General features: G+C 38.3%; 1 protein-coding gene across 1 annotated transcript; it reads left to right on the plus strand.

Moving 5' to 3' along the window:
- Positions 1-2,723: 2,723 nt before the first annotated feature.
- On the plus strand, positions 2,724-17,964 carry FRRS1 (ferric chelate reductase 1). Its single transcript, XM_036388323.2, has 17 exons — positions 2,724-2,819; positions 3,703-3,854; positions 6,347-6,542; positions 6,771-6,907; positions 7,268-7,362; positions 8,041-8,191; positions 9,003-9,182; positions 10,034-10,132; positions 10,625-10,772; positions 11,149-11,265; positions 12,050-12,165; positions 12,430-12,516; positions 13,416-13,513; positions 13,669-13,727; positions 14,346-14,489; positions 15,576-15,637; positions 15,743-17,964. Exons 2-17 carry the CDS (start codon positions 3,804-3,806, stop codon positions 15,833-15,835), a joined length of 1,833 nt encoding a protein of 610 aa, XP_036244216.1. The 5' UTR covers positions 2,724-2,819; positions 3,703-3,803; the 3' UTR covers positions 15,836-17,964.
- The last annotated feature ends 1,030 nt before the right edge of the window (positions 17,965-18,994 follow it).

An 18,994-nucleotide genomic window follows, 5' to 3' on the forward strand; every position in this document is an offset into this window, starting at 1 on the left:
GACTGTTCTCTTCAGAGAAAGCCTGGTATCCAGCATGTATTCAGCCAACTCCAATGCACTTTTTCAAACATATTTCAGTATTCCAAAATAGGAAATGCTAGTAACAAAAAATTCTTCGATCTAGTTATCCATAATCAAAACAATCTGGTAGGGATGCAGCCTCTTTGCATATCACTTGATTTGAACTCCAGTGATGTTTTATGATGATAACTTGCCAGTAACATAGAGCTCAATGTACATATATGAAACTTGAGCAAGGTCTGACCTAAAATGCTACAGTTTTGCTGAATAGTTAGCTTAATACCTAAGAGGAAAGTTGATTAGAAGGTCTCACATGGTAATATGGGTTCTCTTCAATGGCTTATTGTTTTCCATATAGCTTTGGGCTTAAAAAATAGAATAGCTATCAGTATAAACCCTGGACTGCACAATAGTTAACTTCCAAAATTATATATATTTACTTAATTGCTTTCTTGATTCTTAAGCAAGAGAAATTCCTCTTTATATACTTGGAATGAAGTCTCCTCTACAAGATTCCTGTTGCTTTCAAAATTATAAGCTTTCACTTACTTCCTTAAGTGCCTATAATAAACCATGCAAAAAGCCTCATCAGCTTCTTTTCATGTTAGATGTTGTTCCATTCGTTTGCCACTTGACGTCCTCATCCTCTGACACAGGTCAATAGTAGGTTACACAGCTTTATCTCTTCAGGCTTGCAGGAAGGTTCAAACCCACCCCCAGCCCTCTATGTCTCTATCTCATTTGGTTAAGGTAGAACATCTGCTCTGAAATAAATACAGAATTGTTATGAACACACTAAAAACAGTTTCAGTACACTTTACAAAGAAGATGCAGCTGTGGACTTCTTATAGTCCATATACCCTAATGCATTCTGTTTACTTTATATTGGATATGACACTTAAAAAATTATCAAGCAGTACCCTTTCATAGAAACATTTTCATAAAGGCTGCAGAACTGTCGATTTTACTATTTTTAAAGGAACTGGTGTGTTTGAAAAGAGCCCTTCCAGACAGATTGATGATTGCTGGGGACTTGTACCCAGTAGTTACAGAGTTGGTTTTTCTTCTCACTGGTTCTCTTGGTGTTATCTTGGTTTTCTTGCTTTGCAGCTCTTTAGCAATAGCTAACATCTTTTCAAATAAGAGAAGCTATACAATGATAAGCAAAACAGTGTTCCTTCCCTTACCCTCTTTACTTTTCACATAAAAATGATTTTTTCTTCTTTAACTCTGATTATCATTTCCAACAGAATTGTAGCTTGCATTTTCATCCCTTCTCATGAGTCTTAGGAAATTACTTCCATATATACTTATATATATTATAATGTTTCAGACATATGTACCCCATTCTGTTAATGAGCCAAGACCCTAAAATAATATCTTAAAATATTTGTATATTAATTCCACTATACTCTGTGAAAGTTATGAACCTAAATATTGTCAAGAATACAGGTCCCTCTGGTCACCAGTTTCCTTACTGTAGATATATTTATGTTATTATTTGTCTTACTAATAATGTATCTGTATTAGTTAAAAACACAGGCACATAATAAAGCATGTATGTACTTAGGCCTGCAATTCTATCAAACTCTTTCATATGTGGGAACTTTATGAATGCAGTTGGAACAGAATTATTTTTTCCTCCAGCTAGGGGGAAATAGACATATTTCACTTTCACGTCAAGCTATTGCTTATGCATGATGTTTCTTCAGTTACTGAACACTGAGTGAGATCTCAGCTTCCCAGTAACTCCCATGAGCAAGATAATACAGGTAACAGTCAAATAATTTTTCTGATTAGGCAAAGCAATCCCTTACTGTTTTTCATGTTAAATATATTTTTAATATGTTACCACAGGGTACCTCTAAAGGTTAATGTTGCTTTTATGGAAACTGAGAAAAGAGTGAACACTAACAGAGCATTTCCTAGCCTGTCATATTTTAGTAGATAGTTATTATTTTTTTAGAAAATATTACCAAATTAATAGTACAAGGATCTCTAAAACTGCTCTGAACTACTAGTAAGCAACTGAATCATTACAGCTCTCCAGTAAAGGTGTTTTTTAACACAAACACAATATTTCTATGATGTGGGAGGGCAAAATTACTGTTGGATTTCTAAGTAATTGTCTTTTTGGGTCACTTTGTGAGCATTTGAGAACTTTGATTTAAACACTACAAATGTCAGAGAAGCCTATGTAAGCAATTGCAGTTACAGCCAGCAAAGGCCCAGTTACAGCCAGTATTTATTTGCTTTCTTGATAAGAAAGGCCTGACTTTGCAAGCCTGTAGATGAGACCACCTTTCGTTCCACGGGTAGCACGGCTAATGAGCTCTGTAAGCTTTGGCAAGGGCAATCTCTCGGTAAAACTCAAGCTGTTAACCCAGGCCGGCACGCAGACCGCCGGCGGTGGGAGGCTGCAGAGAAATGAGATGCCCGGACAGCTTCCCGGCTGGGGCGGGCGGCGCCTGGGGCCTGGGGCGGGCACAGGGAGCGGTCGCGGCCCCGCCCGGGCCCCGCGTGCGGCCGCCCCCGCAGGCAGAAAAGCGCCGCGGCCGCGGGGGGGCTGGAGCTGAGGGAGCGGCTGCTTGGATCGGCTGCGCTGCTCCCCTCGCCCTTTTCCACTGCAGCGGGGCCGGAGAGCAGGGCGGGGCTCCCTGGGGCAAGGGCGTGCGGGGCTGAGGAGCTGCTGTAGCCTTTGGAGTCGTGCTTTGGTTAAACTGATGCCAGTGAGTGCTCGAAGTGGGTACTGCAAGCTTTTTGGAAAGTGTATTTGCTTAATAGAATATCTACAGCAGGTATGAAGCAAAGTAAAATCTGGTGGCGTTTTTAGGGCACTGTGTAGATGCTGCCTTTTATGCAAGATTTCTGAATTGCTTTAGAGAACTCCTAAACTTTAATGAGTCATGCTTTAATGAGTCAAGGTAAGCTATGGCTTATTTTATCTCAAAGCCATGCCACCAACGTTCCTCTGGTATCCTTTTTGCTTCTTGTTGTGAGAATATTAGTTTTGTATTTTGTTTCTTTTTAACGTGCATAGGAGACGGCTCTATGGTAACTGTGACAGTAAATGTGCTCGTGCTATTCTTGAAGTTACTTGTTGGGATAACAAACTACATCTTTTTAGATGAGTCTCTCTTTGAACTCTTCATATAGATAAAAGCTCTTCAAGGATGGGGCCATGAAGATTCTATGCAGAGCAGCTGCCCAAGTAAAATCATTAAAGCAAACAAATGAAAGGGCAAAATCCTTGACTCCTGTTCATTCTTGGTGAGATATATGGAAAAAAGAGAAGGTTACCATATTTTAAAAATTGTTTATTCTTCTTCTAAAAGAAAGTGCCTCTTTGATAGGGAGTAAATATATAATGAGCTTTAAAATCATGCTGCAAATTTATGTCAGCTAATACTTGGAGGAAGAAGGTATCAAAAGCTGGTTGTAGGTTCCCCCTGCCTGCCTGCCCTTAACTGCACCAGAAGATAACGAAGTAATTACTTAGTATGAAACTCTTTGAGGTCTGGGAAAGTGTCTGAAAAAGCAAAGGAAGCTGCAGAGTCAGTGTCTCATTATGGCTTCATGCATTTCAGCTCAACTGTGGGGAAGCTGTATAACATGCACCTGAAGTAAAGATTCTCTTATAAACCTTACTTTTTTTTGTGTGTGTACTGCTTCTTTTTTCAGACAAGCTTCCTGGATATGGTAAAGGTTAATACAGTTAGATGCAAACCAAATAGAAGGTATTACAAAGTCATATAAATTGTTTTACTACAAGTAGAAAGCCAATGGCAGTTTTACTCAGGCTTTGTCACTGCAACAGAAGGACTAGCTGTACTGTAAGTACCTATGCTCAAACTGTTACAAAAAATAATTTTGAAACACATATGCCCTTGAAATTCTCTTTCCTAGAAAGAACACAATGCTGAGGTGTGTATTTTTTGTGTGCCTGGGGGGGTTTGTGTGTTTATATTTTAAAAGTAATGAATTAGTATGAATATGTTTTCTGTCCTTGCTCAATCCAGCTGTCTTGATATGACCACCTTTAACTAAGCAGAAGAGGACAACTCAAGCTCTTTCTATGAATTGAGAGGGAGGGCGACTCTTGGACAGCAACACTGTCTTCTTTCCCTTTGTAGGGGTCTATTTCTAAAGGAATATGTCATAAACCCCTTATATTAATATAGCTTATTCCCCTTCAGGTGGTTCTTTCCTTTTTTGTTGGCCCTCTTGTCTGGTGGTGCTCAGGAGAAATTTCTGTCAATGGTAGTTTTGTACCTTTGAGTTGGCAGTATGTTTGCCTTGACTGTTGTCTCATCTCTTCCTCCTCTCTGAAGTTATAGATTTCACACTAGGTAGCTAATGAATTTAAACAGCTGAAAGAAGATTAGTTCTATGAAGAGATCCTGAGTTGGAGTGTGAGCATTGTACTTATGAGCTATTAGGCTACCAGGGCTACCTGCAGGTACTGTAGAGTTGTTTTCAGCACAGGAAGAAGTAACTTACTGCTCTCCATTTATCCAAATTTTTTTCAGATCTTTTTAAAATTCTATTAATCTCTACTTAATCTTTTTCTTCTGCCAGCTTTTGAGTCAGTTGAATCTGACAAGAATATGTCTTGTTTCCTTTACATCCCTACCACATCCTCTGCTACTTAAAGCAGAATACTACCCTACTCTTTTTCTTGTCTCTGTGATATGCAGCCTTATCACTTCTTGTTTTGAAATTTTCTCTGGTACATATAATTGTACTAAACCTTAGTCTTTAGCTTTCTATAGGCATCTTTAACTTATGTATAAAAATCAATTAGAAGGAAATACTTGAAGTAGAAGTTAAAGATATGATCATAATGCTATCTTGAATATTTGGGAGGAGTTGAGTGTTGAGAGAGACTAGAATTTTCTAGTTCTTGAAACCTAACTGTTCAACACACTGTTACCTCTGATTTTCTTCTATTTAGTGGTGTAAAATTGCTGAGGAGCCCATATGTTGAAGTACAAATATATCATTGCCTTGAAAATTGTGGATTTCCATGTATGAGAACTTTGGAAGAGTTCATGTTGATGACTCCTGTTGTGTAAGATAATTATGTGCCTTATCTTCATTTGGCTGTTTTTTAGGTGTCGAGAATTCAGTCTGAAATGGCTCTGTGTGTTTCTTATCTTCATGTCCATCCATGCTGTCAGGGAACTTCATAACCTGATACATCTTATCACTTGTTGCAAAATGGGCATGGCCCTTCCAGAAGGCAGGCCTACTTGCCTGGTCTGTGTTGCACCAGAGCTGATAACTCACTTCTTGTGCCTAAGGAGTGAAATAAAGTTTCTCCCTGTTCTCCTGGCCTTTTGGATGTGGAAACGCTTTCTTTTGTTCGCTAAGGTGTTCTGTAAACCACAGTACAGCTGTAAGCCCTGCATGCTACTGGAGCAGCAAAACAATTGCCACAGCTTTTATGAAAACAATATTGTGGTGGGGCAAAACATTGTATGATGAAAACTGAGGTTAGGGGTTCTGTTTTAGGATCCGGAGTCCTTCTATCCCTTGTCTTTCATGCATGTTGTTCCCTTGACAACAGTGTGACAAGCCAAATCCATTGTTTGACTAATTGTCTAGAGGTCCAATATCCAAAAGGAAGAGTTCAAAGAAGAAATCTTGGGCTTGTCTGCAGCAAACATACATATTTTTTATCTAAATCTTCATACCAATTTCTAATTCTTGCATGTATAAATTTTATTTCTGGCATTTGGCAACTTTAGTTTCCCTGCAGAAAGAAGAACTTGTTACTGGGGAATTATTTGTCATCTGTGAGGAAATAGACATGGGTTGTGGAAACAAAAGGCAGTCTGTAATGATGCAAAATTTGAAGCTATGATTAATAAAAATGGGCTTGATACTAGCTGTGTAGTTCCTCAATACTGTTGACCTTTATATATCTGTGAAGCATGTTTTAAGATCTATCTGTCCTGTGCATGATGTTTAAGGAACTTGAATTTTTTGTTTTGATAGAGAGAGAACAGGAGAGGGATTGACAAAAGACTTTTTTTTTTTAAAAAGTGCTGTCAAAATGCATGGAGGGAAATAATCCATCCAGTAGATGGAGGGATCCATCGACAGCCTGTAGATGACCTGAAATATGGTATCTGAACATTCTAACAATGTCTGGCAGTTATCAGAAGCAGAAGTTATTCAGAAGCTGGGAGTGGTGTCTTCTCATGAATGCTTTTTTTGAACATGGTTTTGTATTCTACCATTCAACTGATTCCTAAAGACGAATGGTGACCTGTAATGTAAATATTTGTGTTTAATTGCCTGTAAATTTTATTTTATACAGATGAAGCTGCCTGTTTTTGCTGTTGCTGTTTGGATGTTTGTTTGCCTCTATGCATCTGTGGTTGGCTATCCAAATGGAAAAGTAAGAGAAGCCTGTACTAGCATGGTACCCTGTCATGGTGACTCTCCTCATCTGTCACCTGAGCACACCATTACAGTGAATGGGACTGAATTTAAACCAGGGGACAATATAGAAGGTATTGTGTCAGTTACAGCTGAAGAGTTTAATTTATTGTTTCTTTGTATTATAATGTGTCTTTCCTCAGTTTTGTATACTGGATTTCTCTAAGCAGTTGAAACTTGTTTAGGTAATCCATTAACCATCATTCAGTACTTGTAAAATGAGTGTCTGGTAGTTGTTGTTGAAATACTTCCTTCTTCCTCTGGAGTAGAGTTAAACTTCCTTATTCTTCTTCTTGCTTTAGTTCATCTGTCTGGACCAGATTTTGAAGGATTTTTCATACAAGCCCGGGATGCAGAGCGCCAGGATAGCCCTGCAGTTGGATCTTTTGTGCTAGCTGACCGGAGACGTTCTCAGCTGCTGACATGTGGTCGTACCAAGGTAGAATCCAGTGCTTCACAATTATTTAGTGGGCACTGAGGGGCTTGTTCTATCTCTTCATCTTCTTGTTAAAAAGTGGAGCATATCCTTACTAAGAAAATCTCACTATTTCTGTATAAAATGCTGCAGGGACCTCTAGCTCATTTCTGGAATTTTCTGGATTGAAAGTCCTTCCTTTTAGTCTTGAAGTTTGTTAGTATGAGTAAGTTGCTGTGCTACACCTCACCTGAGCTGATCTTGACTGGGGTAGTGCAGTGTAACTGCAGTGTTTGTGTAGGATTAAGCTGCAGCCTCTCCTGACTGTGTTAAGTAACAAAATGTTTATCCACTGTGTAATTCTTGATATATGTGTGTTTTCAGAATTCAGCTGTCAGTCACACAAGTAAAGCAAAAAAGAAAGACGTAAAAGTTTATTGGATTGCTCCTGAAGATGCTCCAAAACATGTACAGTTTCTGTAAGTAAACTTGGTATAGGTTTATATTAATTATATTTATTAAAATGCAGAAAAGGTAAACCTGTACCATTGTCCATCAAATATTGTCCAGCAACTGAAAAGCCCTTGGATCCAATGACCTGAAAGTTAACACCCCTTACTTGCTGCAGAGTCTGTGTTAATGCTGATACTTTTTTAGGAAGAGCTTGAAGGTAATTTTTTTCCTTTCCTTTTCTTTCCTTTCCTTTTTTTTTTTTCCTTTTCCCAGGAAGTGTATAAGGGGATTGAAGATTGATTTCTTTAGTCTTTCTAGCTACCTTCTCACTTCTCATACCTGCAATATACACTTAAGAATCTTTCTCTTTGCTGTACCTCACTAAATGATATGTATATCCTCCTGTTACACTACAAGCTTTTTCTGAACTACAGGATAGAAGCAATGCAACTGTTCTCTGAAGTTCTAATCTATGCCATAGGCATGAAAGTTTCTTATATTCTGTGCAGCATGTGGTATTATGTTTTAAAATTCTTTTTCTAAGATTTAAGATACTTTCTTCTTCAATCCCTAAAATGGTAGAGATCTCTATAGAGATGAGGGTTTTACAAATAATTTCTGTGAACTATAGATTTTCTTTTTTAAAGTAACAGCCAACTATAAATATATACTGTAATTATTCTGTGTGTGTTGTGTTTTTTAAGAGCCACAGTTGTGAAGAAATACAGAATTTTCTGGGTGAAAATTCCGGGTCCCGTTGTTTCTCAGCCTGATGCGCGGTCCCCAACACCACCTTTGCATGCAACATCAAAGGCTATGTCAACTTCACACCCAGTTTCCTACATATCAAAGCCAGTAAGTAATGATAAAGCTAAATCAGGCAATCTTTAATGCTTGTGATGACTGGAATTTAATGAGATGACATTGATACAGCCTAGTAACAGAGATGGTGGATGAGTAACTTTGATATCTAAGGCTAAGAACATGACAGCTACCTTTAGGTGAGTTGCCTGAACTTTGCAGGGTTAAATGTTCTCATGCGGCACACAGGTGAGAAGATTAACAGAAAGTTTAGAAATCAATGATCAGAAAATGTTATGCATACTTCTCATGAGAGATGGGAAAAGACTTAATCTGCTCTTGACTAATAACTTCCTATTTAGCAACTGCAGGCTCAGAAGCTTTCCTTTCTGAGCTCATCTGTTTCACTGATTTGTTGCTGAGTCTTGAATAGATTGAGCAAGCTATTTGATCCAGGATAACTGTGGCTTATAATCAATGTATTTTCTCAATGTGTATCAGTGGAGTTTCTACTTTAAAAAGCAAGCCTAAAGCTGTAGGTCCCTTACTTTCTTTCTCATTTACAGCTGATGCTACCTCTCTAAATATTAGACCAAAGGAAGTTTTTTTTTTTTTCCTGAAGTTCTTGCTGACTTTTCAAAGTCATTATATTGTAATGTCTTTAAAATGAAAATTCAACTCAAATTTTGCTTGGAATTCACCATCATTTTACTTAGTAGTCCTAGGGTAATTGTAGACATGGATTAAGAGATTGTTAATGGAGACACAGATGTTGTTCCTTGTATGCTTTTTTTCTACCATGGATAAAAAGGAGGAAGAGAATGGAAACTCTCATTGCTCACAATTTCTTTGCTTAATTGTTTAGTTTAGTGCATCAGGTTGTGGAATTACGAAGTTCTGCATTAGGAACCCTACAAACTGTGATCCTGGGAGTGCTTCATGTTTTTTTCTATCCTTCCAACGAGAGGGGAGTTCAGTTTTTATTGAAATGAGTGGTCCAAGTGAAGGATATTTAGCATTTGCTTTTTCCCAGGACCAGTGGATGGTGAGTGTTTTGTTTATTTTTCCATAGTTTCTTCTGATGTTAGTAAAGTTTGAATGGAAATGCATGTGGAAAATGGAAATACCGTCAGATGTCACACAAAGTGTGACTCTCCCATAGTGCTAAAAAACCAGGTTGTTCCTTATAGGTGACTATTCACTTTTAGCTCAGGACTGAATAACTGCAGTAGAATTTCCCTATAGATATCTCTTATGGTAGAATTCAGCCTGTCTGAAATTCCTGGTTAAATCAATCTCTACCTATCCAAAAAATCTTACCTCTCTGAAACTGAGTTGTTCAGAAAACCATTTGCATTTGATCCTTGAATGTTACTCCTATACAAAAAGTCTTAGAAATGTTGAAAGATACTTCTTTCTGACTTATGTTAAATTTAAGGGATGATGCTGTTGACAAATGCATAATACATAAGCTGCTTGTTGCACAAAGGAGATGCTGTTTACATTTATCTCCCTAGTGCAGGAACACTTGGTTCTTAACAACCCAGTTTTTTTACAGCTGTGCAGGAGAAAATCTTGTAACTGAAGTGGATTTTTGACATCCATCTCTGTCTTGTCTAGTCAATTTGATAAATTTTAAATAATTAAAGAAACTTCTGATAATATGGTTGTTGTTCTGGGAGGGGAGTGTGAATCATAATGTGTGTTTCTGTGTGTCATCTCTTTGACTTAATGTGGTTCCTTAGTAATAATACTGATGTGCTTGGAAAATGGGGAATAACAGCTTGATAACTACAGAAATCTCTCGGGTCTTGCTGCCTATATTAAATCAAAGACCTTTTGGAGACTGCCAGTAGTGTTTTTTATTGGGCTGTATTTTTCTTTTCGACTCTGCAGGGTGGTGATGATGCCTATCTGTGTGTTAATGTGGATCACCACATTCACGTGAGCACTGCCCATCTGAAGGAGCGAAGTTATCCTCTTTTGGATTCAGAGGTGTGTTTTAAAACAACTCAGACACTTTGACAGGTGTAGCTTTGAAGTAAGGTATGCTGCTGCTTTGTGCTTTTGTTTTGCACAGCAGGGGTAAATACTGAGATGGATCCATAATTCTCTAAGGTGAGATTGGTTGGGCTCTTACTTCCTAGTAAGTATTAACTTTTGAAGTCTAAATTTAATTTGTAAAGCTAGTCATATGATGGGAGCTTAGAAGCTTAGCTTAGCTGCTAGAATTGCAGCTGCAACTGGTATGTCCTGAGTTAAATGTTGTAGGCTGTAAAAATTTGTGATAATTTCAAACCCTAAGTTGCTGTGTTGACTTACTGACTTACCTCTTGTATGCCAATTCAGAAGGGATCCCCTTTTCCTGGATAATTTACATTTTTTCTTTGTATATCAGTGATACTCTTGTCTTTTGCAGGGTTAGTTTTAAGCCAATTACTCAGCCAGTCTGAAAACATTGGGTATTAAGTATCTCCTGTTTTGCAGAATGCCCTTGAAGATGTGTCCTGGAGGCTTGCAGATGGTCTTCTTCAATGTTCTTTCAGAAGGAGGATTCGTCTCCCTGCTTATAAAGGGAGATTTAATCTGGATGCCAGTTACTACATCTTTCTGGCAGATGGGGAAGCTAGTGAAGGTAAACTTGATGTACATATGGTTGCTTCTCTTTTAACAGCTCCAAATGAGTTAGTAACTCTTCTGTAAGATATGGTTTAGATGAGAATTGGTGTCTGAACTAAGGCTTCCAAGCTTGAGACCTTTAATTCAATGAACTTTACTGCTTCTCTGGATCATGGGTTTCCTTGTGGAAGTTATTGCAAATTTACTCATATATGTGTTCTATTTTCTGTAGCTGGGTGAGTTTAGATGATGTTAGGTTCTTACTGTACTGTGTGTTAGCTTGTATGATTATGTGCAGTGGTCACAACAGGGCTTGAATTCATGAGTGAGGGATGGACACACCAGTGCAGTGGCTTCATTAGCAAGAAATAAATCACTTTGTCACTGCCCAGGTGGACTCATATACAAACATCGCCGTCAGCCCCTGGTCACCAATGGACTGTACAATGTCACAGGCCTGCCTCAGGATATTGGAGGTTCCCGGGCCCCACGGCTCATCAAGGCTCATGGTAAGCTGCAGTTTCTAGTTTTGTCTCCCAGCTCTAGAGTTGCTGAGACTGGAGGGTTATATTGCAGGGTTAGTCCCTCATGTGTTTCTGGCATTTGTGTTGTACATTCTGTTGGCAGCAAGATCTCCTACTCTGGCAGCAGATTGAAGTTCCCGATTTTTTTGTTTCAAGAACAGTGTTGGAAGATTGTTTTGCCCAGGAAAATGAACCCACCATTGCCTTTTCCCTTAAATTTAAAACTGGGACTTGTTTATCTCCTTTTCTCTATTTCAAGTTGTTGTAGTTGCATATTTGGTTTAGTTCTATTTGAAATGGGACGCCACTCAACTGGCAATCTAGAGCCACTGAAGTTAATGGGAATTTTTTCTCCCACACTACTGGACTTCAGTACAGGTCCATGATCGGACTGCCACTCATTCTTTGTCACACAAATTTGTAGCATTGTCATCTGTCATCATCTGATGTCTGAGTTGGTGATAGAATGGTTTCTCTCACCAGCGTGTACAAAGTGTATTAGCATGCGTGAAATGTGCAGTAACCAGAGCTGCTCTGTTGTGTTGTGTGGAAAAAGTATGATCTTTTGCATGGATGTTTCTGTTCTCTAGCAAGATAAAGGCTATAAAGCTGTAGTCTGAACCAGGTGATATGTTTTTAATTATTGTTAAATTCTAAGCATGTGCATATGGACTAAACAATTACATAGATTTGGAAGTTGTATTTGTGTGCAGTTAAGTTACCTATCATTTACCTTGTTGGGTTGTTTGTTTGTTTTTTCTATTTTCAGGAGCACTAATGTTTGTTGCTTGGATGACCACAGTTAGTATTGGTGTTATTGTTGCACGATTCTTCAAACCTGTCTGGTCTCACTCGTTCCTATTTGGAAAGGAGTTGTGGTTTCAGGTGGGCAAAATCCCCACCTATCTCCAGCTGTATTTTCTAGCACTATTGCAAGCAGAATTATAAACCTACTAGATCCAAGAAATAGACTAAACATGGTATAATCTTATGAAGTAGAACAATTAAAAATCAGAAGTTCACCTACTTTACTAGTAAATGTTAAGTCTAATGTGGGGATTAAGGATATCTTTTAACTGTAGGTCTCCTTAATGTCTTTTAATGATGTATTAATTGTAGATTTTCTAAAAGCAAACTCAACTTTTCTAGGTGCATCGTATGCTTATGTTGACCACAGTCATGCTTACAAGCATTTCTTTTGTGTTGCCTTTTGTATACCGAGGAGGCTGGAGCCAAGTAAGTGTGTACATTTTGTCTTGTTTGTTAACTGAAAGGTAAAGGGGGGACTAAAAGAATGAGGAAGTCCACTGTCAGCTATTATGACTATTTCTAACCAATTTTCTGCAAAAGCTGTTCTTAAGTAGGCTGATTACAAATTCTGGCAGCCCAGAAGAGGAATTTTGTCTCCTTTAAACTACGGCTGAAAAATTTTGGTGTTTTCCTTCCTTCCTCTTTCACCTAAATAACTTTGCTCATAGTTTCTTTATGTACTACTTTGGTCTTCCTTAAAGAATATGATCTTGGGAGGGCAGTAAGGATGTGATGCTGACATTAGCGTGGGAATGAGGGTTTTTGTGAACTTAGACATAACAGTGAGTGATAAGCTTAGTCTGGAGCAGTAGCTAGATAGAGATTTTATACCTGTTGCTGTCACCTGTATTCTGTTTGATGCAAGGTTACATCAGAAGTTGGAAAACCTAGAGAGCATCTGAATTCAAGGTGCAAGAATATGGTCACAGGTGTGAGCTGGGGTAATTGAATAAAACATTTTTGGGTGAAAGAGAAGACCAGTGGTGGGATGAGCTATAGAATAGGTCTATCCTGGAGATGTAGGATTGAGGCTGGAGAGCTTGGACTGTGGTTTCTATAGTCATGTTAGTCTGCTCTTCAGCTGGTAGAATTTCTCAATGTAGCAGAAATGTGAGACAAGCCCTGAGTGGACATACCAGTGTGTCTGCTACCAAGGCAAACAATCTCCACCTGGCTGTAGGGCAGCTTATTTTGTCCTGCTGCCTCTGCCAGTGCTGCTCCATTGTAACTTACTAATACAAGAAGAAATACAATTTGCAACTTTTTGGTGTCTTTTCTCTCTGTTTATATAGATATGATTTTTAAGAAAAATGTCCTCTGTTTAGCAAGCAGGTTTTCATCCTTATCTTGGCTGTGCAGTGATGGCTTTGACCATCTTTCAACCACTTATGGCAGGTTTCAGACCATCTCGTCATGCACCAAGGTACATCTGACTCATTAAATTACAGCCACAAGAATTAAATGTGACTGTTTCTTTAAATGGAAAGCTTTTACAGTTTGAAAGTAAAAGATGTTCTTTGATTTCTGACTCCTTCCCCCAGTGGTGGAATCAATAAAATGCGTTTCATTGTTTTGTAGGAGGCAAGTGTTTAACTGGTTTCACTGGAGTACTGGTACAACAGCTAGAATATTAGCTGGTGAGTAGAAGTAACTCCCATTTAACTGATTTAAAGAAGCTTTGCCTTTTGCTGAGCAGTTGTTCATTTAAAACATCTATGTACATCCAGTCCAGGCATGTCTGAAGGTCCTTTTTCTTGGCCATGTTTTTTGTGAGTTTTAAGGGGCCATTGGATACAACTGAGAGAAAAAGTGACTTTAAAACCAAAGGAATTACTGACAAATCTGAAATTCCTCTGTAATGAGGACCTGTCCTTATCTTCATAATTTATTTTTGTCTTGGAAGATGTGAGAATAGTGTTCTTACAGTAGCATAGTTCAATGTTATTGAATGCAAGACAGGAATTTCACTTACAGATCCAGAAGCTGGGTTTAATTCTAGTAATAGAGGCAAGCTTCCACAGCAACCTTAAGCACTAATATTGTGACTGGTGACTACCAAAAAAGCCCAGAACAACCCCCTATCCCTCCAAAAAAAAGCCCTCAACAACCTTCAGCTGTGTGAACTCCTTTAACGTTGTTCCTTAAGCAGTTTTAGGTAATTCATGGGAAATCTATTTAAAAAGCATTGATAGAATTTTTAAAGCACACTGGCATCACATTCTTATTGGGTTTTTTATCTTGTTTTTACTGAATAGTTGTGACTATGTTCTTGGGAATGGATCTGCCAGCACTTGACCTGCCAGACCCATGGGACACCTATGCCATGATTGGCTTTGTAGCTTGGCATGTTGGTACTGATGTTCTTCTGGAAATACACAGCTACTGTCTTGTTCGTAAAGGTACACACCAGCAAACTCCTGCTGTCTCCTTGCTTGCTGAGAATGAAACCAGTGTGGGTTGAATTTCAGGAGGTGTTCTTTGGCCTCTAACTTGGAAGCTGAAAGGAAGTAACTCTTTAGTAGTGTCGTATCTTCTGTAGACAAATGAATATGGAAGAAAACCAGTTTTTAAGACAAGGGTTCTAGAAGAGTGGGTTTTGTGCCATTTTAAATAGTAGTTTCTCATTTCTCAAACCACAGTTCATAGGGGACTAAAGTGTGCAGACTGAAATACGTAAATATTTTCTGACACTCTATTACTTTTTGCCATAATTTTGATCCCAGGTGGGTATATTAAGTCCAGATTAATTAATGCAGATTTAATCTTCATTTAAATGTTGAAAAATAGCTGTTATTGCAGGAGCAAGCTTGAATACTTGCCATATTCATTGACCGGGGAAGGAATATGAAATCCTGACTCCAATATGTCTAGGGAAGAGATGGGTAGTAATTAATTAGAAATTGTTATATTCACTGGCTGGTGTCACAGAGAGGAGCTGACTGCACATGTGAGTGACCTGGGTCTAAGGCTGAGATGAGACAGCTGCAGAACTGAAGAAGTTTGATTAATTAAGAGTCTGTTTAAGGTGGCATGTGGGGACAGAGTGATTATAAAAGATGTGAATTTAAATTTAACTGCAGTAATTACTTCCTAGAAGTAGGGAAATTAACCTGAAATGTTTGGTCAATGAGTGTTCTCATGTTGGCTAATGAAAATATTTCTTATGAAATCCAGTTATCTTAAAATATAAAAGGAAGATGTGTTAGCTTAAAGCTCAGTGTTTTGATTATCCAGTCTAGCAAAAGACAAAATGTTTTTTTGACTTCATTGTTCAGAATTTGTTTTGTATGTCAGCACCAGTATAATTTTTCATTTGTACTGTGTGATAGTAACAGGCCCTGAAATGTCAAATGAAACTCCCAAGTCCTTTTCAGATTTGATGCTGTGTATGACTAGTCACAGGATTGAGACTTCTGCAGTGCAAAAATGAAACCCCCCTTCCTCTTAAGGGCAGACTTGACTTCTGTTTTTCTTCCCATGAACAGTTGAAGTGATAGAGGATGACAGAGTACAGATACTGCAGTCACTCACATCTGCAGAAGCAGAGGTGAGTCACAATTTGCTAACTAACTACTGTGAAATGGGATCATTCTTTGTTTAAACCAATAAAAAGACTGACTGTCCAATGACTTTTCTTCCCCTTTTCTTGCAGGGTCGTCTGTTTAAACAGATTGTGTTAACCATCTATGTCTGTGGAAATATAGTATTCCTTGTTGCCTTCCTGATAGCAATCAACCAAGTATGAAATAAGTATTTGAGAATTTTGTGACAAAATACCGTGCAATTGAAAAATCTGCAAGTTTTTACTACAACTTTTTTCTCAACATGGTCCTGAAGATGTAATTGAAGAAGAATAGCATGTGTATGTCATGCTCAGTGTTAGGGAGATTGGGAATTCAAATCTAGAGAGAAATCCTGCAGTCCTACAAAAGCTGTCTTCTGATGGGACTTTTAATGGGAACCTTTGCCTGAGTAAGGAATGAAATCTCTATTTTTTTAAACACACTAGTTAACTTGATTGAAGCTTATAGGTGAAAAGAAGACTGAGAAGATGTGCCACAAGTGTTATTTGAGTAGTCATTTCCCTAAACCTTTTGTGAATATTCTTGGGGGAACTGGTAAGATATGACTGGTCTGGATTAATCTGTCCCCTTTACTGTGTTCTAATATGGGATATGGCAGCTTCTTGCTCTTGACAGTTTTGTGCATAAAGAAACCCCCAACCAAACCTCAAAACTTAGTGAAAGATTGTCACAAATGCAGGTTGATGAATGAACTAAATAGATAAAAGTAAAATGCAAAAAGCACTGTCTGCTCTAAGAGAACTTCAGTATTTAGTAAAACCACCATTTGCCTTGCTCAAAATACTGCTCTGTCTTCTAAATCATTTATGCCAACTGATGCTTTAATGGAAGTGAAAATACTTTCTCTGGAATGTTGCAGTTGTATATTGAGAAAAACATAAATTGGGAGCTAGGTTGACTTCAGGAAAAGTAGCTTCTGTTAATGTTAAGTGAGAGTCCTTTGAGCTGGCATATCTAGAAGACAGAACTATAATAATTCTATAACAACTCTATTCTGAAAGAATATTGGAGGGCAGTTTTTTAGTCAACAAAAGGTTTCTCCAAATATATGAACTAGGTACAGAGACTAAAAAGGTTCTATGTTGTTTCACATTTTTGGTTCATGGTTTGCCTAAGTATGGAGGGATACTCTTGAAATGACATTTTGGAAATGAAACCTTAATATGTTTTGCAGTTGTATTTTGTGGCTCTGAACAGCTTGCTCCCACACATCTTCATTTTTCTTATTGAAAAGTATTGTAGCAATTCAAGGTATGTTTTTCAGGTAGGCAGACTAAGATAGCTGGGAATTAACATGTTGGGAGGATTGGATAGGAGAGTGAGTAGTGAGGCCTGACTTAGTATAGACTTTTACAGCAACATCTCCACAAGTGTGGGCAGCTCTAAAACACGTGTAGGCGTGGGTCAGGTGGTGGTTCTGTGCAGTTACCAAAGCTGTCTGGTTCTGTCTCTTCCTCCACCTTCCCAAGTCCATAGTGCAGCCTGTTGCATGGGCAGGTAATAGTCAGGAAGCTGAATGTTTGTTTGTAGTCAGTGATGTTTTTGGCTGCTCAGATATCTGATTTATCCATAAGGGCATTTGTGGAGCTGGGATTAATGCCTTTGTCAGCAGCAGCTGACTGTCAGTGAGTCCAAGTTGAATCATCTTCCTTAGGAAAGTCACATGCAGCCTGGGAAAGGGGGACTACAAAGAAATGAGTCGCAACCCAAGCTGAAGGACAAGGAGCATGGGGCCAACTGGGTGGGTGTGAGGTTTTTTTAGAGAACTCTAATCTCAAAAAGCCTGGGAATCTCAGGCTCATCTACTGCTAAAGTTTTGTGGGACTCTTTCATCTACTGTGAATTTATAGAAGAAAAATCACTCAACCTAGGCATGATTGTCAGTTTTTTAAGTTAAGGTTATTGCCAAATTCTTTCTATGATAGCTGTACTGAGGGTTGTTTCATTTACATGTGACAATGAACATGGGTTTTAAAACATGAATGTAAATATCTCAATAAAAGTTCTTGTCCCTTTTAGTAATGTGAAAATGCTGTCAAAAGGAAACTAGAAGAAGCTTGCCTAGGAGCAAAATGGATTGTCAGTTTTTTGTAGATGTTGTTTTATAAATTACAGTGATGTAAATCCTTCCTGGAGAAACTATTATTGAAATTGAATGTTAAAATAGTTTCACTTTTTAAAGCAGTTTCTTTTCCTCAAGAAGAAAAAAAGTTTCCTTGTTCCACATCTAATTCAACTTTTAAATTGACAAAATTGTCAGTTGTTCTGGATAAATTTTTTCTTCCCACTGTTTGCGGTGTTGTCTAATTTCTTATGGGAACCCTTATGTACAATATTGTAACTTAATTGATTGAAAGACTTGCTTATTTTACATCATTTCTACCCTTTTCCTGCATAACTAGTAAGAAGTAATATGTCATTGTATTCCAATATCTTCCGAAGGTTTTTTTTGTACTTCTTTGGAAAAAATCTGCAGAAGGGTTTGATATTGGCAGGAAAAAAGATGACAGGTTGAAATTTGTGAATAGTCTCACAAGTAGTTTACTGTCTTGGTTACTAGGTGCAGCCTCTAAATACTCATCACCTGCTCTTTGCTTAGCTACAAATCATGTGCTTTGCCTGTGCTTTGAACAAAAATTACTTGCTGCAAATGTAATGGAGTTCACAGCTACTTTGTTTTGCTTTAAGTAGTTTTTAGTTAGCTGACATTTCAGGCTGCAGCACGAAGCAGGGAAGGTGTATTTCATTTCTCCTTCTTACACTGAGTGCTGCGCTGTTTTCTGTTTTGTCAGAAATCCCAAGATGGGGAGACGTCCAGTTCGTGTAATAATGGCCGTGTGTTTCCTTTACCCAGGGAAGGCAGAGGAGAGCTTGCCTGCTTTGTGTTCCATCAGTGCCTAACAAACGCTACGTGGCGCCCTTGTTCAAAAAACAGCACTTCTGCTTTGCTTGCTCGCTGTAACCTGTCCGTGAGAGGTTGACGTGGAAAGGTTTTCCAAAATAGGGTGTTCCTAAATTAACTAATTGGAAAAATTTTCAAAAACTCAGTCTTTAAATTCAAACCATCTCATACAGATAGCCATAAAACACCCATTCCAGAATGTCTATCTATTATTAAGCTTTTGTTTGAGCAGATATGGATGGTTTTCTTGTCATGTGGGTATATTCTTGTCCAGACAACAGAAGATGAGCAGCAGTTGCCAAGGAAAAACTGCAGTAGTCTGCATTTCTATGCAGAAGTTAATACCTCAGTGGTTTTGGTGCAGGCTGAAGTAGGAAGAGTCCAAGTGAATGGAAGGGTGGTTAACAGGGATGATCTC

The sequence above is a fragment of the Molothrus ater genome, chromosome 9 (genome assembly GCF_012460135.2).
Source record: "Molothrus ater isolate BHLD 08-10-18 breed brown headed cowbird chromosome 9, BPBGC_Mater_1.1, whole genome shotgun sequence".
Classification (NCBI taxonomy): Eukaryota; Metazoa; Chordata; class Aves; order Passeriformes; family Icteridae; genus Molothrus; species Molothrus ater.

Bases quoted from the DNA above. Each gene is read 5' to 3' on its own strand.
- FRRS1 (XM_036388323.2), top strand. From the start codon at position 3,804: ATGGCAGTTTTACTCAGGCTTTGTCACTGCAACAGAAGGACTAGCTGT. The intron at 9,183-10,033 runs GTGAGTGTTTTG...TCGACTCTGCAG, and splicing joins TTTCCCAGGACCAGTGGATG to GGTGGTGATGATGCCTATCT. The intron at 12,517-13,415 runs GTAAGTGTGTAC...TCCTCTGTTTAG, and splicing joins ACCGAGGAGGCTGGAGCCAA to CAAGCAGGTTTTCATCCTTA.